Source organism: Montipora capricornis, chromosome 3 (assembly GCF_036669925.1).
Source record: "Montipora capricornis isolate CH-2021 chromosome 3, ASM3666992v2, whole genome shotgun sequence".
Taxonomy (NCBI): Eukaryota; Metazoa; Cnidaria; class Anthozoa; order Scleractinia; family Acroporidae; genus Montipora; species Montipora capricornis.
In genome coordinates this window covers 44757916-44778703 of record NC_090885.1, presented here as the reverse complement: position 1 = coordinate 44778703, position 20788 = coordinate 44757916, and the positions used below count along the sequence as shown (strand labels likewise).

Genomic DNA, 20788 nt, shown 5'->3' with positions numbered 1-20788 from the left:
ATTTTTTGGTCATAAACATTGTAGTTCAGTTAAAAAAACCCGGAAAAAAAACCTAAAATTTTCGTCATAGTACCACTTTAAATATGATGAGATTGACAACAAAGTCAACGATTTAATGCATTATTTATATTTTATAGTTATTTTATTTCTAGAATAATTAAGAGTAAATGGCTCACCATCTGAGATAGAAAATACATCTCCAGAAAAAGAATCACCGTACTGTAAATCTAAAATCATTTCTGGTACTTCACTTAATAGCAAAAAAATCTTATTTCTTGAATTTCGTATACAAGTATATAAATTGTTTCCAATTGATAATATTTTTACAGTTAAAAATGATGAATCCCTTGTTGTAATATCGTTTACCTGCGTGTGTACAATTGCAGTCAATGACATAGCCACACATTGTTTACCAGCATACTGTCCAAATCTTCTTGCATTAGATTGACTAAACTCTGCACGAATTGTTTTACAGTGGAACCTCGATTTAACGAAGTCGCTGGGCACCGGCCAATGTTGTTCGTTAAATCGAGGGTTCTTTATATCGAAAACCTCGATGTAACGAACTTGAGGGGAAACGAACAAACTGTTCGTTATATCGAGGTCATAGTTAATGACGATAACCCACACGACACCAATTCTGTTGCCGTTAAACGGATTCAAGATCAAGGAGGGACGTTGCAGATCGTGGGTAAGGTGCCATTGACACTGTCACGTGTATTTCACTTGGTTTTAAAAACACGGAGGACAAATCGCATTGGAAGTGACTGGCAAAAGGAGAAACAAGGGCATTGAAATAGAATTTCCGGCTACGAAATTCAAAGTATTTCAAGAAGCCTTCGAAAGTGAAGAAGTTAATAGAACTAATAGGAGACAAAGAAGATAGAGCGGAAGTTAGTTTATGTCTATGACATATAATAAGCCGTTGACTGAAAGGTTGCTGTCTCTTTATAATTACCAGAAGACTGTTGATCTGTTCAGCGTTTATCTTCTGTCGCGTGTTGACATTGTAATTCGTTACATAGAGGTAGATTTTACGTTTGGGCTTCCAGATTATGTTCGTTATATCGAAGAATTCGTTACATCGAGATTCGTTATATCGAGGTTCTATTCCATACCTCTTACTGTAACTTTGGCCGGGACATAGAATATCGTTCGTTTCATCGAGGACTTCGTTAAATAGAGGTTCGTTAAATCGAGGTTCCACTGTAGTTGGATCAACTATACCGAACAAAGTGGGTCCAGGATTCTCCTCAACATCATTAGCCATTCTTAACAAGAAAGCAACGTATGCAATACAGCCCAATAAAGTATACAGCTCGAGTAAGTAAAACTATTATCGGCCTTTTATTAAATTCCCAACCTCGGATAATGCATTTTGCGTGCTCTGATTGGTTCACTCAATCTCGGTTATCAGCTCATACACCTTAGTTTGACCTTATATGGTAAATGATTGCAAAGCTAAAAACGTTTGCGCCATAAGCGAAATTTCTCTCTGAATAAAGCCGAAACTTTTTTTGTAGAAACTTTGGATCAATTCCGACGTTTAGAAGTACGCGAAAAGGCAAGAAATGTTTTTGTGATGAGCCTATGGTTGTCTGACCACAAGGTATTACACAACATCGCATCTTTATCAAGTTTTTTCGATTTCACTCGGATTTTCGCTCGTATTTCGTATTTCGCCTCGTTGGCTATTTACCATCTCATATCCAACGCGCGCTCATGGAATAATTGTTAAGCATTCCAGATAATACCGTCAAACTTTAAAGAAGCTCTTGTTTTTACAAAATTTGTCGGGGATACCAATACGGACACGGTATTGATCGATCGTTGCTCCCATGATTGTTGGAACTAAATCAAACAAAATACAAGTTCGTGGCGTTGTTCGTTATTTCGTCGGTTTTTGTTTTACATCAACGGGCGAGTTTGTTTGCCTCAACGGCTTCATTTCAAGTTAACAGTTTCTTAACGAGCACTACGGCTTTGTTTAGCTTTTTCAGAAGTACAACGACTTCGCATATTTTGAATCGTATTACACACAATGAGAATCTGATCGAAATACTGATCAGCGTGAACACAGCGGTCCCTGTGAGATTAAAACTAACAGTAGTGAACTCACAGTCAAATCTTCATGGTAAGACTGGTTCTAAAAAGAAAAAATATATGAAGGGTGTTAAATACAATCAATAACATATCCATCGCATCACACTTCCGCCACTGGTGCATAAGAAAGGCCACATTAACAAGCGACAGCCATCAAATTATAAAGAAACACTTATCAACAAAGTTTCAGTGAGCATTTTTAACCTAAAGCTTGTGTACTCACCTCCACGAAAGCGCCGAGAAATCAAAATAAAAAGCAAAGGAAAACACTTTTCCAGGGGCAGCATTAAAAGCCGGAATCCGGAAACCAGAAAGCACAATTATCCACAATTCGCGAGAACTACAACAAGTTACCCACTTTTAGTACCGTCTCCGTCATAATCCCCACACTCAAGTATTTAACTATGAGGATCTGTAAAATGGATCTCACCTTGTTATTAATATTAATTCTGGATATTAAAACTTGAGCACGGTGATGGCATCATCAAGCTAAGGCGGTGCACTTTACAAAAAAGGAAACTTAAAACTTGTTTAATTTATATTTCTTTTTTTTGTCATCTGCCTTTGTACAAAAATGCCTCTTTTAAAGGAAAAGGCGCCCGGGGAATGTGTTGCGTAAGTGATGGAGCGCGACTGAAGCTGTCGATTATGGGTTGAGGAAGAACATACAGTGAATATGAAAAATTCCCCTTGTTTACTGAAGGTAAGTTCTTTCGAGACGTCCCACTAGCAATGAATGGGGAAACAAGTAAGTTTTGAAGATTTTGTCGAAAGGCAGATGAATTTTGCGCTTCAAGGTCGACAAGTGATGATGGTCGGCTTTGGTCAAAAGGTTTTTGCACCGTGTTTTCGCAATTTGAAAATATCGTGGGCTTCAGAATGATGTAATTTCATGACACCCAAAATGCTCAAAAGTAGAACAAAACATTGCAATAACCACTTAAAACTGTTGCAGAACATAAAAGAAATACACCAAAAGGAAAGAGAAGCATGGGTGGACACAAATGGACAAGATTGAAACGGATTGCATTTAGGTAATCTTGAAAAAAATCGGCCCGACGTTTTCAAGTTGCAGGTCGCTTTTGGTCAGAATCATCATTTGTGTGATGTAACGATAATTCATCAGAAAATGAATTTCGCATTACCATTTTCGAGTTTAAAACTCGTGATTAACTTAACACCCTAATGTGACGTGACATAGCCCGTTTATAATCTCTTATTTTGGAGGCTATAGCTGGCACCCAACGTCAATTTTCGGAAAATATCTGTTCGGAAGAAGATTTGAGATCTAGAATTTTCGGAACATTTGTTGTAAAATTTCTTGCTTGCCTGCCTGTCCTAGGATTTTCGAACTTCTAAAAAATGGTATAATTGCCATTTTTAACGAATTTTTTACCCTAAAAAGGTCACCTAGAATTTTCTAACCGTAAAAGGTAAGTTTTGATCCCTATAAATTTCGGATCACTAGACTTTCAGCTAGGAAATCCGAACAGATGAAAAGATTTTAGGGGATAAAAATATGCCTATATCTCGTTGGGTGCCCCTGTATAGCTAGAACATAATCAAAGGATCGACGGAAAGACAGTAAAACACAACTTTGTTTATTTAATAAATTTCAAACATTATTACTTTTACCTAAACATGACCATGTACAATAAAGAAATTTCGATTATGATCATTAATCTACTCGATGTCTCCGTTGAGACGAGGATTTCCACTTGAAAGACTTGATGATAATCAAGATGCACAAGGAACCAGGCCTTGATTGTTCAAAAGGTGGATAACGCTATCCAGCGGAGAAACACTAGCAACACCAATTGAGTTATCCAGTGGATAGTGATTTATCCAGTGGATAAGTTGTTTTAGTTTAGCGAATTGTGGATAATTCTGGTTTCCGGATTCCACTTTCGGGATTCTGGATTCTAGATTCCAGTTTTTAGTGCTGCCCCTTTTCCAGTACGTCTTCACATATTTTTTAGGTGAGGCCAGTGAGGATGATTAGCAAAAAGACAAAAGAATAATTTCATGGCCGCCATTTTATACGGTCTATGTCACACGAGTTTCTCTGACTCTTGTCACATGACTTACTCTGACGTCATAAATCCTGTACCACACACACTGTCAAATAGTCAACCAGCCCGCCAGAAATACTTTATTCGGTTTAAAAACCGGCACAAAAATGTTAGCCTCCGTTCTCTTTAAATTTAATGTTCATTGTATATGTATTAGTTAAACATGCCTGTTAAGCATTGCTCTCTCGTAATTCATCTTATATGCACGAGAGCGTCGGCGTCGAAATTGGCGAGTTATTATTACTAATTGTTGTTTGTTATACGTGTTTATCTTTCAATCTGCAGCAAGACTGGTTCTGGAGTCAGATAACTTTGGTAGAGTAAAGATCCGTGGAGAGAAGACAAATCGCTATCTTTGCGTTGACAGACGAGGAGAGCTTGTCGCCAGGGTAAAATGACTTTCTTAAAATTCTATTCTTAGCTGACTTAAATTTGATTCAATGAAAACTAGGCGAGGGACAGTATTATAGAGCGAGGCTTCAACTGACAGTGTGCGCAAGCAACCGAGTTCCTGCAAGATCGCCAACAAGCTGATAGAACTGGGAACTAAACATGAATTGTGTAATAACTGAAGCCCACTTACTCAAGGACTCGGAACGCTTTTGACAAAACGACTCTGCCAACCGCTACGTTGTATGACACTTTCAAACGGGCGTTGCTAAAACGCGGGTCGCGGGTGAAGGGTGAGGGTGAAGGATGGAGGGTGAGGGTGGAGGGTGAGGGTGAAGGGTGAGGGTGAAGGGTGGAGGGTGAGGGTGGAGGGTGAAGGGTGAAGGGTGGAGGGTAAGGTTGGAAGGTGAGGGTGAAGGGTAAGGGTAGAGGACGAGGGTCAAGGGTATTTTTTTGTTTCTCAAATTTTATTGAAACTTAAATCTTTCTGACTACGCTAATTCGCTAATTCACGACTATGTGAAGACGTCTTCCATGTGGCCCCTTATACAAATTGATCATACAATCGTGCCAAGGGTATAACCCGTTAAAAACACTGTAAATGTTAGGTTTAACTGCTAGTAACTCAGTAACGACCTCTGTTAACCTTATTTTTTAGTTTTGCATTTTGATCTGCATGAAAAGATGCAACTTTTGGCAAAGTTACGATGACACTTTGAACTTCAATATCAGAATTGCTTTAAACCTCGCCAAAAGTTGCATCTTGTTTTGCAGATCATAATTTAATAATAAAAGGTAAGGGTCTCTGAGTCTCTGAGTTAGTACCAGTTGAAGCTAACATTAAGGGTGTATTTGGCAGGTTATACTGTTGCTATGGTAACCTATTGTAACATCAATATGTTAACTTGTCGTGTTTGCCAGTCATTGGTCATTTGTTTGACACCACAATTGCAGCATCAGCCATTAAAGAGCGATTATAATGACCCGTTCTGGACATTGTCGAGAGCCACCTTAAGTCTTGAAAAAAAAGTATATACATTTGTCCTGTTACTGTTTGGAGAAGGTATTGATAAGGTTATTGATGTATGATCAATTCAGAGAAGACTCTTTACATTGTCGTTTTACATATCTTATAATTAGTTCAATAATGAGGTACTTTAGTTATCAAAAAGGTTGCAGTTTCTTTATTTAATTTAAGAAAAATTATGTGTTATTGATCATAGTCCTCTGTACGATCCATTTGTATAGGCGGCCACACAGAAGACGTCTTTACTTTGTTGTTTTACGAGAGAACTCTGGACGTATAAATGCTACACATGTCATAATTAGTTCAACCATGAAGTAGTTTAGTTATCAAAAAGGTTTCAGTTACTTCACAATTTTAAGAAAAAGCATGTGTTATTGATATAGCTTTCTGCGTTTTAGCAACGCTGGACACAAACAGTAGATCTCTCATTAGCTTCTTTTGTTCGTCATCCAACATTTGCACATTTTTTCCATTGTTATCTGCGTTCTGCGTTTCAAGCTATTGATGGTAAACTACTATCGCTTTATGTTCACTGTAACGCATTTGACTCCACCATTCTCATTATCGCGTACGAAGATTTGCACAACTCTGAGAGTGCGTTTTGGAAGTTTATAGATTGAAATGTAACACCGCTAAATGTAAAGAGTAAGATATTACTGAGAAGTGAAACAGTTTGATATGTAGGAATGTATGAGGTACATCAGAGTCGGTGTGATGTGAGAACCGAGGAAACGTGACAGGTAATGCGCGCAGCAGCTTTCAGCCCTTGTTGTAGTTGATCAATTGGTATTGTGGAATGCCAGAAAGTAATGAATAACAATAGTCAAGATGAGAGGTCACAAAAGCGCACGGTGAATCAGAGTCCTAGTTGAGTCCTCAGACAAGACTTTCCTAATATGTCATATATTGTACAAAACCAGCGAGGGAACGTCTTGCTGCAAACTATTCCGGTGTGTACATTCATAGTCATAGAACTGTCAAACCACGCCCAAGGAGAAAGCTTCATATCAGATGCACCAACACGTATACCGTCGATGTTCATCTTTGTCAACACGGCTGCTGGCGCAATCTAATGATTAAGAAACTCACTCTTGTTGTCATCGAGCATACGTTTGTGACTGGCCATCCATGCTAAATGTAAGCAATAGACGACTCCATAGCTATGACAACTCCATCTTGATCTTCATCCATAACCTGGTAGAGATGGTAGAGGCATACATTATGAAGAGTAAAGGACCGAGTTTGATTCCCTGGGGAACTCCACTCGAGAGGATTAAGTGAGATGGTCAGTTGTGGTTAATGAGCATCCGTTGTTTCCTGGCAGTCCAAAACGAGCATTGCCAGTAACTCCAAATCATTCTCTAGTATGTTACACATGATGTCGTGATCTATAGTATTTCACGCTGCACTGACGTCCGACAGGACTAAAACGTCAATTGACTTGGATTCAGTTTCTAATGACCCAGCAGCTACTGGACTGTGCCAACTAAATTGACCGAGTTGGTTGAACTTATGTTAATTTATAAAATATCACCCAGCCCAACCTATTATCAATTTTCCGTGATGAATATAATCCACTTCGAAAATCCAATGATCATACAAAATACGGTGTACGTTAGAATAATGGATGTAGCAGCAAAAAGAATGACGAACGAAAGCAGAAAGTTAATGATACCTGACTTTAATCGGTGTAAACCTTTGCTACTAACTTAATGAAAGTGTTTGATTCTTGTCAGAACTTCATCTGCAAAACGCCTTCCAATCAAGAAAAGAAAATTCTAGGGTAAAAACAGTTGCATTAGCAAACAGATGATAGCATTTGAATGCATCGCCCTAGATTGATATGACAGTTAAGCCTTCTTTGAGTCAGCAAACCACTTACAAAAAATCCAGACACAATATTACATGAGGCCAGCAAAGAAATGTTACCCTTTTAAACCAACTCCTGCACCAGCTGTTTTTTTTACGTTAATGATATCGATGCTCTCCTATCAGTAATGACCAGAATGATCGAGGTTTCTCTTGAAGGTAGGCATCAGCCTTCACCATAGAAAGAAGTACAAGTTTTCCGATCGCGATCTTAGCAATGAAATCTACTGGTTTGTAAGTAGTCTTTTTTCATTTCAGAAGTACTAAACAGACTGTTCGTCTTCAAATTGCTGCTCAAAGGATCAACAATTACTTTCCCAGTCCGATTACGGAATGAATCACAGTACAAACATTTATTTTGAAAGTCACCTAAGACATTATAATGAAAGTGAACTCTCACCACTCTTTCTTCCTGGTGTTGCTAGAATGGTTTTCAGTCGTTTTATTCTTGACTTCGACCAGTTATAATTATTGCAAACTACAAATCTTGATTACAAGTTATCAATAGTATTACTTTTGAGATCACTGATAATGATAGCATCTCGTTGGCAATAACAAAACACGAGTACATACTTGTAACATACGAGTACAGACGAGTACATACGAATGACATATGAGTAACACAAAAGTAACATACGAGTAACATACAAGTACATACAAGTACATACGAGTAACATATCTCGTGAAAAGTGTAGTTAACAGAACTGTAAAATGAAAGCTAAAATGTGAAAAGAGAGTTTAGGTCTAAGCACTGAAACGAGCGTTTAGGCTTAATACTATTATGTTACTCGTATGTACTCCTATGTTACTCGTATGTAATCGTGTGGTGTTTTAGTCACCATCCATAAAATCAGACAAACAACATACAAATAGCTTTATGAAAAATTCGTCGGCCGTAAACATTGCACAAAAGATGAACAGTTTTTGCCACAATTTACCTTGAAAGTTTGCGATTTTTAGAAAGAGCGAGAATTGTTGTGACGGAAAGTATTTTCAATGCTCATCTGTAAAAGTAGTATGGCAAGGAGTTGTTTCTCTTTCGCGACAATTTTCGAAATGACAGTTCTTTTGTACTCCACCGTAAACTTATAAAAGCGGAGCCGGACAGGATGTAAGCCGCTCGCGCTTCGCTTACCTTTTCTTCAATAAGTTTAAAATATTAAGGAAAATTGGAAAACGGGAAAACATTCTTTCGTTCCCAGAAAGGTCGGAAGATAGCGCCATTACAACTTTGCCCAACAACACGATGGAGAATTTCTCTTGCAGAGCCGTACACCGTAATCCGTAATTTAGCCATCCGTTCCATTTCGCTGCTCGTAACACCCAAACGCTGATTCTTAACGGTTCAAATGAAAACACCAGGGAAGTAATAAAGTTAGACCGCGACTGATGTTCGCAGTCCTTGGACAAAGATCTTTTTCAAACTAACGCAAATCGCTAAGCTAAACTGGCTTTGATTGAGCATAAAAACCAACGACAGTCAATGTGATTTCCCACCAGAAAAACGCGGCTTGCCAAGTGCAACGTTGGCCATGCAATTTCCACCTCCCTCCCCAAAGGCCGCCTTGCCTCCCCACCTCCACCCCGACAGTCTGTACACTTTCGTCAAAACCAAAATTTCTTACCCATGGTGCACAGGAAGTTTGAAGCAAATTCCTATCAATATTCTTTCTTGCCACTTGCAATGGCGGCTCTCAATATCCCTCGCTTTCCTTATTGTACCAAATAAAACTACATGAATTGTATGCACACAACTGGCCATTTTGTGCAACTGTCTCGTCCGAGGATTTGTGCTGTAGTTTACGGAATGTCCACATTTTAGTTATAGCGGTAACCCATTACCCGGAGCTTCCATCTGTATTTTACGCTTGAGTCAACCCTTTCCCATATCTTTCTATTTTTAGAACTACTATGCTTTGACGTATGTGATGTATGTGACTGAGAACATACGAGAAGTGGTTCACATACGTATGTGACGTAATAAATGGCTGAACATGTGTCTCTCGATTGGCTATTGTGAAAAACCCCACTAAGGCCCTCCTGCGAGGTGCTTCTAAAAATAGAAAGATACGGGAAAGGGTTCACTCAGAGGGTTAATATGGAAGATCTCCGGAGTCTCCGGGTAATGCTCTCCTGGTTATGGGGTATATTAAATGCGTTTTTTTTCTTTCTACTAATTTTTAGAATATTCTAGTTAATCAATATTATTATCAATACGCGCGACCCAACAACAAACTGCCCTCTGTAAAAAGCGCCTTTTTGCGGACCAAATGGGAAATGGCATGGCTCAAAATGCATTTGCCGCCCTGATTCTGACCGTGAATTCGGCCAGAGTTACTAAAATTTAAATTGACCAATCAGAATCCAGCGAACGGGAAAAACTGTGCTATCCGACGTCATGTCAACGGTTCGAGTGCCAGAAAACCATTTAAAAGATTTTGTGGCAACTTTTTTGTCAACAAACCTGGGTTGCCATCAACCGACGATCCGAACGTCAGCTGTTGTGCCTTGGCTGTTGCTTTTTTCAACTATTTTAAGACGAATTCAGTTTGGTACTTTCCAATCAAGTGTAAGAAGACGTCGAAACTGGATTGATAATGTTTTATTTGTTCCAACATTTGCGAAAAAAAAAAAGACTTTGATGGCGTCCTTTCGACAAAGTAGATCGACAAAAAGTCGTCTACGCACAGAAATGCACCGTTTACGGGAAAAGGGCACAGGATTGACAGGATAGCACAGTTTTGACTGCCGCGTGCACTGCGGGCGCGGGTCCCGTATGGACGGGATTTGCTGCCACGATGTCAAACAACTTCGCTTGGCCATTGAGACCCTGAGGATACCATTTTAATGCCGGAGTTTTCGCAAACCTTTTGTGGATGAGTTTGCACTTACTCAATTTGTAGTTCTATAGTGAACGTTTGACGTTTAAAGGTTTGTTTTAAGGTGGCTCAAACCAGTTTCAACACTCGAAAGACACGTTCTTATTAGAAGGATTGACACTGCAACACTTTATCGCTTAACAGCAATGTTATGGTACTATATCAAACACCAATTATTGCTGAAAAAGACTGGGTCATTTTTGTGACGTAAAACGTTACCGGGACGACAGGAAAGCCCTGCAAAAACACACCATATTTTTCGATTTAGCTGCCGTGATATCTCAAAACCAAACTCGGTGACCCCCATTTTTTATTTCTGAAATGTAATCAGCATGCCAGAATAAAATTTTCAACAAAGTTCTAAAAAAAAGTGTGGAGCAGATTTAGAGCCACCTTAAATAATTGAAAATTTAAGGTAGCTCTAAATCCACTCTACAGTTTTTTTTTTAACTTTGCAGAGTTTCATCTTGGCCTGCTGATCACTTTTGTGCAATAAAAAAATTGGGGTCACTGAGTTCGTTTTTCAGATATGAGCAACTAAAGCCAAAATATAGGGTGCTTTTGCAAGGCTTTCCTGTTGCCATGGTAACTTGTTACGTCAAAAAATGGCTGCATCTTGTTCAGCAATAATTGATGTTTCACATGGTACCATAACATTGCTGTTACGTGATAAAGTGTTGTAGTGTCAATTTCTCTAATAACAAGGTCTCTTGAAAGTGTTGAAACTGGTTTGAGTTCTTATGAATGGAAGAAGTCCCAAAATATAACCTTTTTTTCAGTCAAATCGCTGACTTAGACAACGAGCAACTGGATGAAAGCGAAAAACACCAAGACAGCAACCGAGTGGTTAGTGAAAAAGTTCGAGAAATAGTGAGATAAAAAAAAAATTACAGTGAATCTCAAAACATTACGTCCAAGGGACTCACAGTCGGGAGACATTCAGAAATTGAATCGGTATATTTCATGGAAGTGCAGAACACGGACGGCATTTGGAAAGATGCGGAGAACTTAGTTGAGTTTATTTGGTTTTCGTTACGTTTTCATTGTTTTTTGTGTTAATATTTTTCTCTTATGAAATTAATTTGTACTATTTGGCCTTGTGTACTTGATAATAATGACAATCACATGACCTTTGGAAGGCATAATTATAGTTTATTTCTGTCCCTCGTAGCACATAATGCTACTCGGGCTACAAATAAACTACATGCTCTCCAAAAGTCATCTAATTGTCCTATATTCAAGCCTGAATTTGAATCGACCGACGTAACTTCACACAGACTAGAAAAGCTAAAAGGGGTGACTTAATTTCAGTACTTTTTCGTGCGGCATTTTCTTGTAAATGATTTAAAATATCCCTTGAATAGCTCCTTCTTTGCAGCTTAGGCGTTGAAACTTTAGCCACCACTTTATTGTCCTCAAGTTCAATGCCTGGCAGCGCTTTTTGCTCACTGTTAAATATTGCTTGAAGGTCGTTGCATTGCTCGGAAATGTTTAGCCCATCATCAGTGATGTTTAATTCTTTGCCGGGTGTATCCCATTGTCACCATTACGTTTGATATTGGTTTTTTTTTTTTCTTTTTCTCAAAATTACATTTAAAAGATTAAGGTAAAAAATATTTGTCATTATTCCGATTTTTTTCCTGATCAGGAAGGAAATTTTCACCATTAATTGTCCCTTTCTCATCCCAGATTTGGGGAAGGGACCAAACCTGACCAGTTTTTTTTTTCTTTTCCGCTTTGTGGAAGAGAAAAGGCAAAGTTGGGTACGAAGATGTAAAAGTGAGCTTGACTCCTCAAGTCGTGCATAAAGTAGGAAAAGGGTTATATAACTTATCCTCTAATAACTTCTAATGCCGGAAGGACTATCACTTTAAGGCTCCATAAAATAACACTGCTTGTCAGGTTGAAAAGAAGAGTGGGTGTATTTGGTCTGGGTGAGGACGATCTTGGTCTGAGGTCCCCGCGGCAAACTTGCATGGATTGGTGTACCACTCAAAACTAGATATCGCTAAGATACAATGAACCGTTCGTTGTCACTGCATGAGATGTTACCTATACGCCAAATTGTTCTCCCGCGGCCTGCTGAGTGTTGCATGATTTAAGCTTAGGTCCAAAGTTTTTAAACACAATTTGGCGGTAAGCTGATATTTTACGCATAACACCACCTTATGTTTCTAAATGTATTCAACAAATAACTCGATCTGTTTTTTTCGAGATTACTTACATCTGAAAACATCCTCTTATCATAATATGTCGTCGACTTAAATTTTCTTTACCCTAAAAAATCAACAAAGATATTCTCGTAACACATGCATAGCAACATAAACATTGTCGACGCAAGCAAATTTCAATACGACTTTTAAGTAGCTTCTGATGTGTTGTTAAAAGAAGACATGAATCGTCAAGACGCGTTCCACAGAGTAGACGTCTTGTATCGCAGCTTCAGCAGACTGTCTCCGTGAGGTGATCTGAGGTTAGGCCCAAACTCTTTTTGTATCAACTCAGGGAGTCAGAAGTCATAACGGTAATGACACGAAAATGGAGAATCCAACACACCAGTCACTGGTAAATGTGCTGGTAATCCGTTTAAAGGATCTCACGGCTTCAACTTTATCCATGAATGGAGTCGAGGTAAGTAACGGAAAATCATTACAGAAGAATTTCGTTTGCTCTCTCTCTCAAGTGAATACAGTCTATCGGGACGAAAGAGTCGTTTAGCAAAATGTCAATCGGTTTATAGCTTTTTCTGTTTAAACTGAACACTATCATTAACAGTACAAGACTTTTGTCTCTGACGTTAGTCCACGAAAAGCCGTCAACAGGTGAAAGTTTGTGAGCCAAAGATAAGGTTTGACTAGAGAGATATTCCCGGTAAAAGTGGCACAGCGAATACTGAAGCCCGAAGTTTTCGACTCTTTCATGTACCAAAGTGGTTTTCTTTATCCGTGAACCAGTGCTTTTTTTTTTCACCAACAAGTGTTATTTTTTCTGGACTAAGACGTCGAAAGTCTCTGTATTGTTCAAGTGTGATTTTCACACCTTCTGAACATTTTTTTGTCTTATTTCCTCTTGAACTGTGAACTAAAACCGTGTATGTTTGACGGCGCACAACTGAAGTTTTCTTTCCACAAACCAGAGAATGAAGTCAATGTTCACATTCTTAAACGCAATATACTGCAAATGAAACTCTTGCTTTTTCATCGCAATAAAATGTCAGCTAATTTCAGCTATTAAAAATTATACTTAATTACATTAAAAAATGTTTTGTTATAGGTGTAATAATATTTACAAATTAAAATGCCTGCATACCACAACTCTGCACTTCGCTTTTCTATTTGATAAATTTCTTAAAATTTTGGGGAAACTGTAATAATTGTGACTTTAAAGATATCTACAAACTGTACAGTAAAATTCAGATGATAAGTACTCATTGTGCATTACAGTAATTTGGTTCATAATGATTTACATGATCAGTAATTATACATTATATTTGTAAATAATGTATCGCATAGGCCTGTGTGTCCCCATTCGCACCTTCCCCCTTTGGGAATCCCATTCATATTTTATACATATATTTATCCAGCTATTACCACTTATTTCTTTAGTGTATATTGCCCAATTACTTAACATTGTTAGAACCAACAGTTATTCGGACATATTAGTCATTAAACACTGGCTCGATTACTGATATGGTAATAATACCGATGTACTATATTTAAATCATGAATAGTTCATAGACCAAAAACATGTTAAGATCAATGGCTGTACATTTCGTACATTTTCATCCTGATTTACATAAATTTACATTGTTCTCTGCAGTAAGATGGTAACTTTCCCTCCAAACTAAGCAAGGAATATGAATGAGCATGAATGCTAACTTCAAAATTAATAAGTAGTTAGTAACATTGTGTCAGAGTTCAATCACCAAGTCTGCTTTGCCTTGAATTGCACAGAATACAAGACCTGGTTTTATGTATTTCCACACATCCCACATTAAGTGCACAATTTTAACATTTGCATAAATCTACAGATAGTCAAGTGAAATTTTTACCCGCCTCCCCTCCCTCTCTCCCCCCCCCCCCCCTCCCCAAATAGAACCCATTCACAAAATTTCATTCCAGTACAACCCGCAAGTCTGATGGCAGTGACCACATCATTCCTCACTATTAGCTACTATTGTATAGGTTTCCTAAGAACATCAACGTCACTTTTGAATAATTCGCTGGTAGCATAAATAATAAAAGCAATGAATAATTACTATGGCTAGACTTGATGGAGTTACCATAGATCAATGATAGCATTATCTGAGTAAGTAGTAATAAACTAGTACGTAATTATTGAACTGTGGGCCTCAAGCTTTTGCATCAATTTAATTTTCAACCAATAGGCTTGTCGTTGGTAGAACTTTAGTGATTCTGCTTTTTTGACTCGGGCCCGGGATCTTTTTGTTCTTGAGCACTTACTGGGGGTGTGCCATGTATCAACGAGATAGCTGGCTTTCTAAAGACTTTGTTTGCCTTGTCTTTTTCTGCGTTTCTTAGCAGATCGTTATGTTCTTTAGAGGCGTTTTTCTTTTTTTGCCTGAAAAATTTCGCTCGTTCTTCTGACTTCTGCACCTTGTATCGGTTTGTGATCATGAAGTAGTTTGGGGGTGTGTCAAAATTTAGGGATACAAAAAGGGGGTCCCTGAAAATGTTCAATGCAGCACGTAGGGGTCCTCTAAATTGTTTACACAGTAGGTCATTTCTCATCAGTCCCTCCCCCCAACAGGTTTTTGTGAACGCTCCCTTGAGAGAAAGTTTATTCGCGCAAAGCCATGCATTAATCGCAGCCAATTCCCGGCGATTGAGAGTTTGCTCAATTTGATACATTCAAGTCCTTATGAGTATAAAACAGGTTAGAATCGTCAGCAAACTGATGAAGCATTAATATAAATAAGAAAAAGAAGGGGACCAAAAACATAGCCCTGCGGTACCCCACATGATATTTGCAGAGTGTACGAGTCTGAATTATTCATAGAGACAAATTGCTTCCTATTAGTCAAGTACGATTGAAACCACTGGTTTGCTAATCCTCTAATCCCATAGTGTTCAAGATTAGCCAAAAGAATTTGGTGATCTACTGTGTCAAAGGCTTAGGTCAAGAGATATTCCACGTGAATAAAGTTTTGCTTCAATTGGTTTAAATTTTATCAGTAATAGTAAAGTGGCTCGTGAGGTAGAATACCCACTGCGGAAAGCAAACTGATTTTTATTTAAAATGTTGATAAGTTACAACAGCTTCATGTATCTATATACAGTTCGAAACAAGAGGCATAGTAAGAAACATTAACAAGATGTGTTGACATGCGTAAGACAGAGCTTGAGGGAAGGTATAGGTGTTTTCAGTCCAGAAAATGAACGAACTATAGCTGTAAAATATTTTATAGCTGCAGGTAGAGAACTAAATCAAGATAGTTTTCTCTTTCCTTTGGTGGTCTTCCCAAAATGGGGCCAGTACCTTTTAACACGTCTTCTCATACTATTGGTTATGAAGGCAGACTTCACTCAGCAGCATAAAAATGTGTAAAATGTGTATGCAATTCTTTCCTCCATGCCAACAACTCCTGAATGGAGGTTCTTAGTCCATTTATTATAATAATCACATCTTTACCTCTCGTCCTTTATTTTTCAGGCAAAGAAACAAAGGTTTACCGTGATGAAGAGATGTATATTCAATGAAGAAATTACTGGCGAAGGATGGTTCCAGTACAAATCAGTGAAGTATCCCGATTTTCTTATTGGCTTTTCCAAAGCTGGACGTCCTGTTAATGGACAAAGGAGCGCCAAGCGCTCGAAGTACAGGCAGTTCACCCTCCGAGAGCTACCGGAAAGGCGAAGGCGCAAGCACCGACGTAATGCCATACTGCTACGATTCAAAATCATCCGTTTATTGAGAAAGAAGCTTCTCTTGTGATAACTAGGACCAGGGAAAGAAACAAGATATCTTAGTCGAGACTCTCAGTTGAGGAAATATTGACGACACAGAAACAACTACTATTTCATTTTTTGTAACGTATCCTTAACACAGAAATCTTACCCTATCAACACTCGCATGAACAGAACGAAAGGTTATGGGTCGTGACATAAATTTTCGGTTGGTATATTTAAATTTCAAGCACATTATTTTTCACCACACTTTGAAAACTTTGACAAAAAGACTGGGATTCGAACGCGAATGAAGGTGAAGAGCAGCAACATTGCAAATAACTTGTTTCAAAAGAAGCAAAACTGCCGATTAAAAAAAGAAGACCCCTCAACTACTCAAGACAGGTGCTTCGCCTAGTTTTTAGTCACAACGTTTACTGTCCAAAGTGTTTGTAACTGTTTGAGTTTTTCGTGATACGGATTCGTTTTCCATTAATTGAAGCTTGGATTTGTCGTGCAAGAGAGCAATGAAGAACAAGAACAGTGACTAGGTGTTATAATACTGACTAATTAATATAAGACTACTTTAGCATTGACTGCAGTTTTTCTTAAGCACGTGATCACCAAAGATTCACGCGCAGGGAAGAAAAAACGAGATGAACAAGCTAACTCAGGAAGGGCAACGTTTTGTTGTAGTTTGATGGTGTGCACTAAATGCTTAACTATTCAAAATTATATATTTTTGTCTTTTTTTAACGGCTTTCGGATTGTGTTACTCCATTTAAAGGGGCTAGGTCACACAATTTTAGGCAATTTCAGCACTGATCGAATGGTCATAGAATTTAATAAAATATCAAAATAACTGTTCAAAACTATAGAAGAACTCTAACAAAACACAGGGAAGCCAAGAAGGACATGGATGGACAAAACTGGAGAGGAATGAAATGGATTGAATTTGGGTAAATTTGAAAAACGTCGGCCCACCTTTTTTTCAAATTTATGTCAGTGTATATCAAAATGTCATTTACACAGCTGGAAAATCATTCTCAGTTGTTATGTGGCGGTGATTTTGCAAATGAAAGACTCTTGCTCTGCCAATTTGACGTTTAGAGCTCATTATTAACAAAATTAAACAAAATTACCTAAAATAGCGTGACCGAGCCCCTTTAAGGCTGGTTCACACTAGCGACGCAAGCGCAAGCGCAAGCCTAGTAAGTTTACACGTCGAACGCAAACGCAAGCACATTGAAATACCCACGCGCAATTGAGTATCCTAAGATGGCAGACGAAGCATGGAACCAATATTTTTCACCTTGCGTTTGCGTTTGCGTTACACTGGTTCACACGTACTGAGGAATGTAAAGGCAAGCGCAAGAAAATCATTGGAAACGTTTCCATTTCTTGCGTCTGTGTTCGGCTTGCGTTTCCGTTTCCGTTTGCGTCGCTCGTGTCAGCTATCCTCTATGAAAGGCTTTGGTCTGTCGATCTCTTTCCAAATTTTACAGCGGTTATCAGTCACACGCGCCATTCAACGACGAAACTAAATTTTAGGTAGACGTCAATCAAATGTTTCCATGACAATAGTCCTTTTCACTTGGCGACAGTCGAGTTAGTCATGGAAACATTTGATTGACATCCACCCGAATTTAGTTTCGCAAAATGAAAAAAAAAGTCGACGAAGGGCGCATGTGACTGGTAATCGCTGTAACGTACGGGATCGTCTGACTAGATTTGGGGACAAATAATCTCTCTTTTTTTTTTCTCAATTTTTGTAATCGTTTGAAATACTTACAGTTCAATCTTATTCAAGTTTTCTTTGTTGCAATTAGAGTAACGAAATATAGGCGTCTTCCATAAGTTTGGTTTAAGACCTTTTTCTCGCGCACAAAGCTGTTGTAAGCCACCCTCAAGCTTCAGGTTTCTTAGCGCTAAAATTTCTTTTTTTCTCGCTAGATTATTTAAGCAAGCAAAAGAATTCTTTTGAGTCATTAATATGTCGCGCGCTCAGGGTTTGCATAGACAGAACTCCTATCAAAACCATACAGAGCACAAAGCTGCTCGATCGGCTTGACAATCAATGATACGCTAACGTGGAACGACCATATAGAAGAACTTGCTAAAAAAAGCGTCTAAGAAACTGTACTTTCTTATCCAACTTAAGCGTGCGCACGTTCCTACTTCAGATCTTGTAACATATTTTTGCGCATGTATCAGGTCTTCACTAGATTACGCCTGTCCTGTTTTCCATTACAGTTTACCAAAGTATCTACAAGTCGAGCTCGAAAGAATGCAAAGGAGGGCCCTATCATGCATTTTTCCCAGGGTGCACTACTCGGACGCCCTTCAGTTAGCAGGGCTTGAGTCCATCAGGGCCCACCAGGAAAAGTTTAAGTCTATTGTTAATGATCCACGGAGTAAGATTACCAGCCTCCTGCCTCCCTCAGGTTCTATCTCATATGAGCTGAGAAGGCAGAAGAGGTTTGCCACGCCTCTTGTAAAGACAAATAGATTTGCAAATTCATTCATAGTTAAGAGTGCGAGGGAAGCATTTAAGTAATTTCTGAGAGTAGTCGCTTTGTAATTTTATAATAGTAGTAGTTTTATATCATTTCTTATATTTCTTACTTGTAAAGAGGCGCAATTCAGTTTTTTTTTAACTGCAATGTTTTTCTTAATAAACACACAGTCTGTCTGTCAGTCTGTCAAAATGCATCCTCAATCAGTTGTCAACAGCCTTAAAAGCCACTGTTAATTTGAAGCCCAATATCAATTACTTCAAACGAAAAATGACAAGTCAATGTCCCTTTCTACTGAGATAAAACTGATAACTACTTATTTTGACCCGTCATTCCTATCGTGTGATATGTGATACAGCACTAAAATTGTGAAAAACGAGAAGGTTGTCGAAAGTTCACGTTTAGGAAACCGTTATGACTAAAATTGGAACATTCCACGAGACATGAACTTTGCTCCTCAAGATGTCACATTCCTGGCCACGTTTTTTCAATGGCCAAATGCATGAGTCACTTTCCAGTAAAAAAGTAAGGCATTTTATTAAATCCACGTACTCAGGTATGCATAAAGATTATTTATTATGGTCATATGTGGCACCAGAATTAATAGAGGGGACCCAGTCCCAATTCAACTCTGGTTGCACCACAATCGGATAGACGCACTTGTCCACTTGATTCTGAAAAAATGTTCAGACTTTGTACAATTAGGAGTCTTGTGTGCGTTTCCGTTAATTGTGTATAGTCACATAATTGCACTGAGGAACATGCCAGGCTTCGTTAAACGAAAATAAAAGCAACTGACAACTGAACGCTCTTCTTCAGGAAATGAGATTCCCAGTACAATTCACGTAAAGAAGGAACGCCGTTTCTGTCCTGAGGCCGAACCAGTCTTGTTGTATACATAACTGTTAATCTTCCAGTTGGTAAATTGCACGACGCAGATTGTTAGGCCAGGCCGTATTTTGGAACAACCAGTAGACCCTTTCAGGCACGTTGTTTTTTTACCCCTTGACTATAGGCGGAGAATTTTTCAAGGATTACCCTTTGAACGCTGTTAGAAAGGAAGTATAAAGAAAGACGATCTGAATAGGCTGGTTATTTCTTCTAGTCGTTTTGTCACGTTATCTACTGAGTAAATGGGAGCACTTTTACCGATGCTTATAAAACTGCGTCGGTTTATTTCTCAGTGATAAAATATCTAATACCACTTAGAACGGTCTGCAAATTTAATTGTGCTTTACAAATCTGGTACTTGTACTTAAGATGAATTCTTAGCTAACAAAGGTATTTCCGGGTCAACGATTTCAATAATCTTACTTCCGTTCCTTTCATTTTACCGCCTTAAAAAGCCGAGAACAAAGGCCTTCTTGTGAGAAAGATTAGTGTCAAAGATCCCGGCGCCACTGCAATGATATTTCTTATTTTATGGTTGTTGTTTTAAATAAAATACAAATAAATGACGTAACCATTTATTATTTTGTTGCCAGAATAAGGTTTTCCTGTGCAGCAGAATTGTAAGAGTGCTGAAATTGTATTCTGTTTTATGAAAGGTTATTTTCGTTTATGACTTGCTCGTTGTTTAAAAAGAAAAAAAACTTTGTCTAACTTATGTGTTTCTTTGTTTCTTCGATTTAATGGTATGAAACCATGCAGGAAGTTGACTGCTTCGCATAACAGTCAAAATTTGCCACGTACGGCAACAATTTTTCCACATGAAGTAAGAGGCTAAGCCTTAAGTTATTTTAGAATGCCTTATATACCATGCGAAGCAAAACAAAAAGCATATAGCAAATCAATTAAGTTATCAAAAGTATTCTCTGACTAAGTGGGGCAAAATGATCGAGACTGAATATTTTGACGAGATATCGTGCAACTCTCCGGGGTATTGATGTCCGATTTTCCATATCATTCGAAAACGTGTTCGACAGACTGAATAAGGATTTAGGAAGGAGGAAAACTTGCAGTCATATCACCAAATTTACATTTTTTCTCGACAGGTTCCAGCGGCAGCATTTGATCCTTTGTAAAA

At 38.4% G+C, this 20788-nt stretch overlaps 1 protein-coding gene across 1 annotated transcript in view; it reads left to right on the top strand.

Annotated features, from left to right (window-relative positions):
- The window catches only part of LOC138043250 (fibroblast growth factor 18-like), a 46273-nt gene extending 26380 nt beyond the window's left edge, over positions 1-19893 (top strand). Inside the window, exons 4-5 of the mRNA XM_068889426.1 lie at positions 4461-4564; positions 16014-19893. Coding sequence (XP_068745527.1) covers positions 4461-4564; positions 16014-16295 — 386 coding nt within the window. The 3' untranslated portion in view covers positions 16296-19893. The remainder of the gene's footprint in view (positions 1-4460; positions 4565-16013) is intronic.
- Positions 19894-20788: the final 895 nt, after the last annotated feature.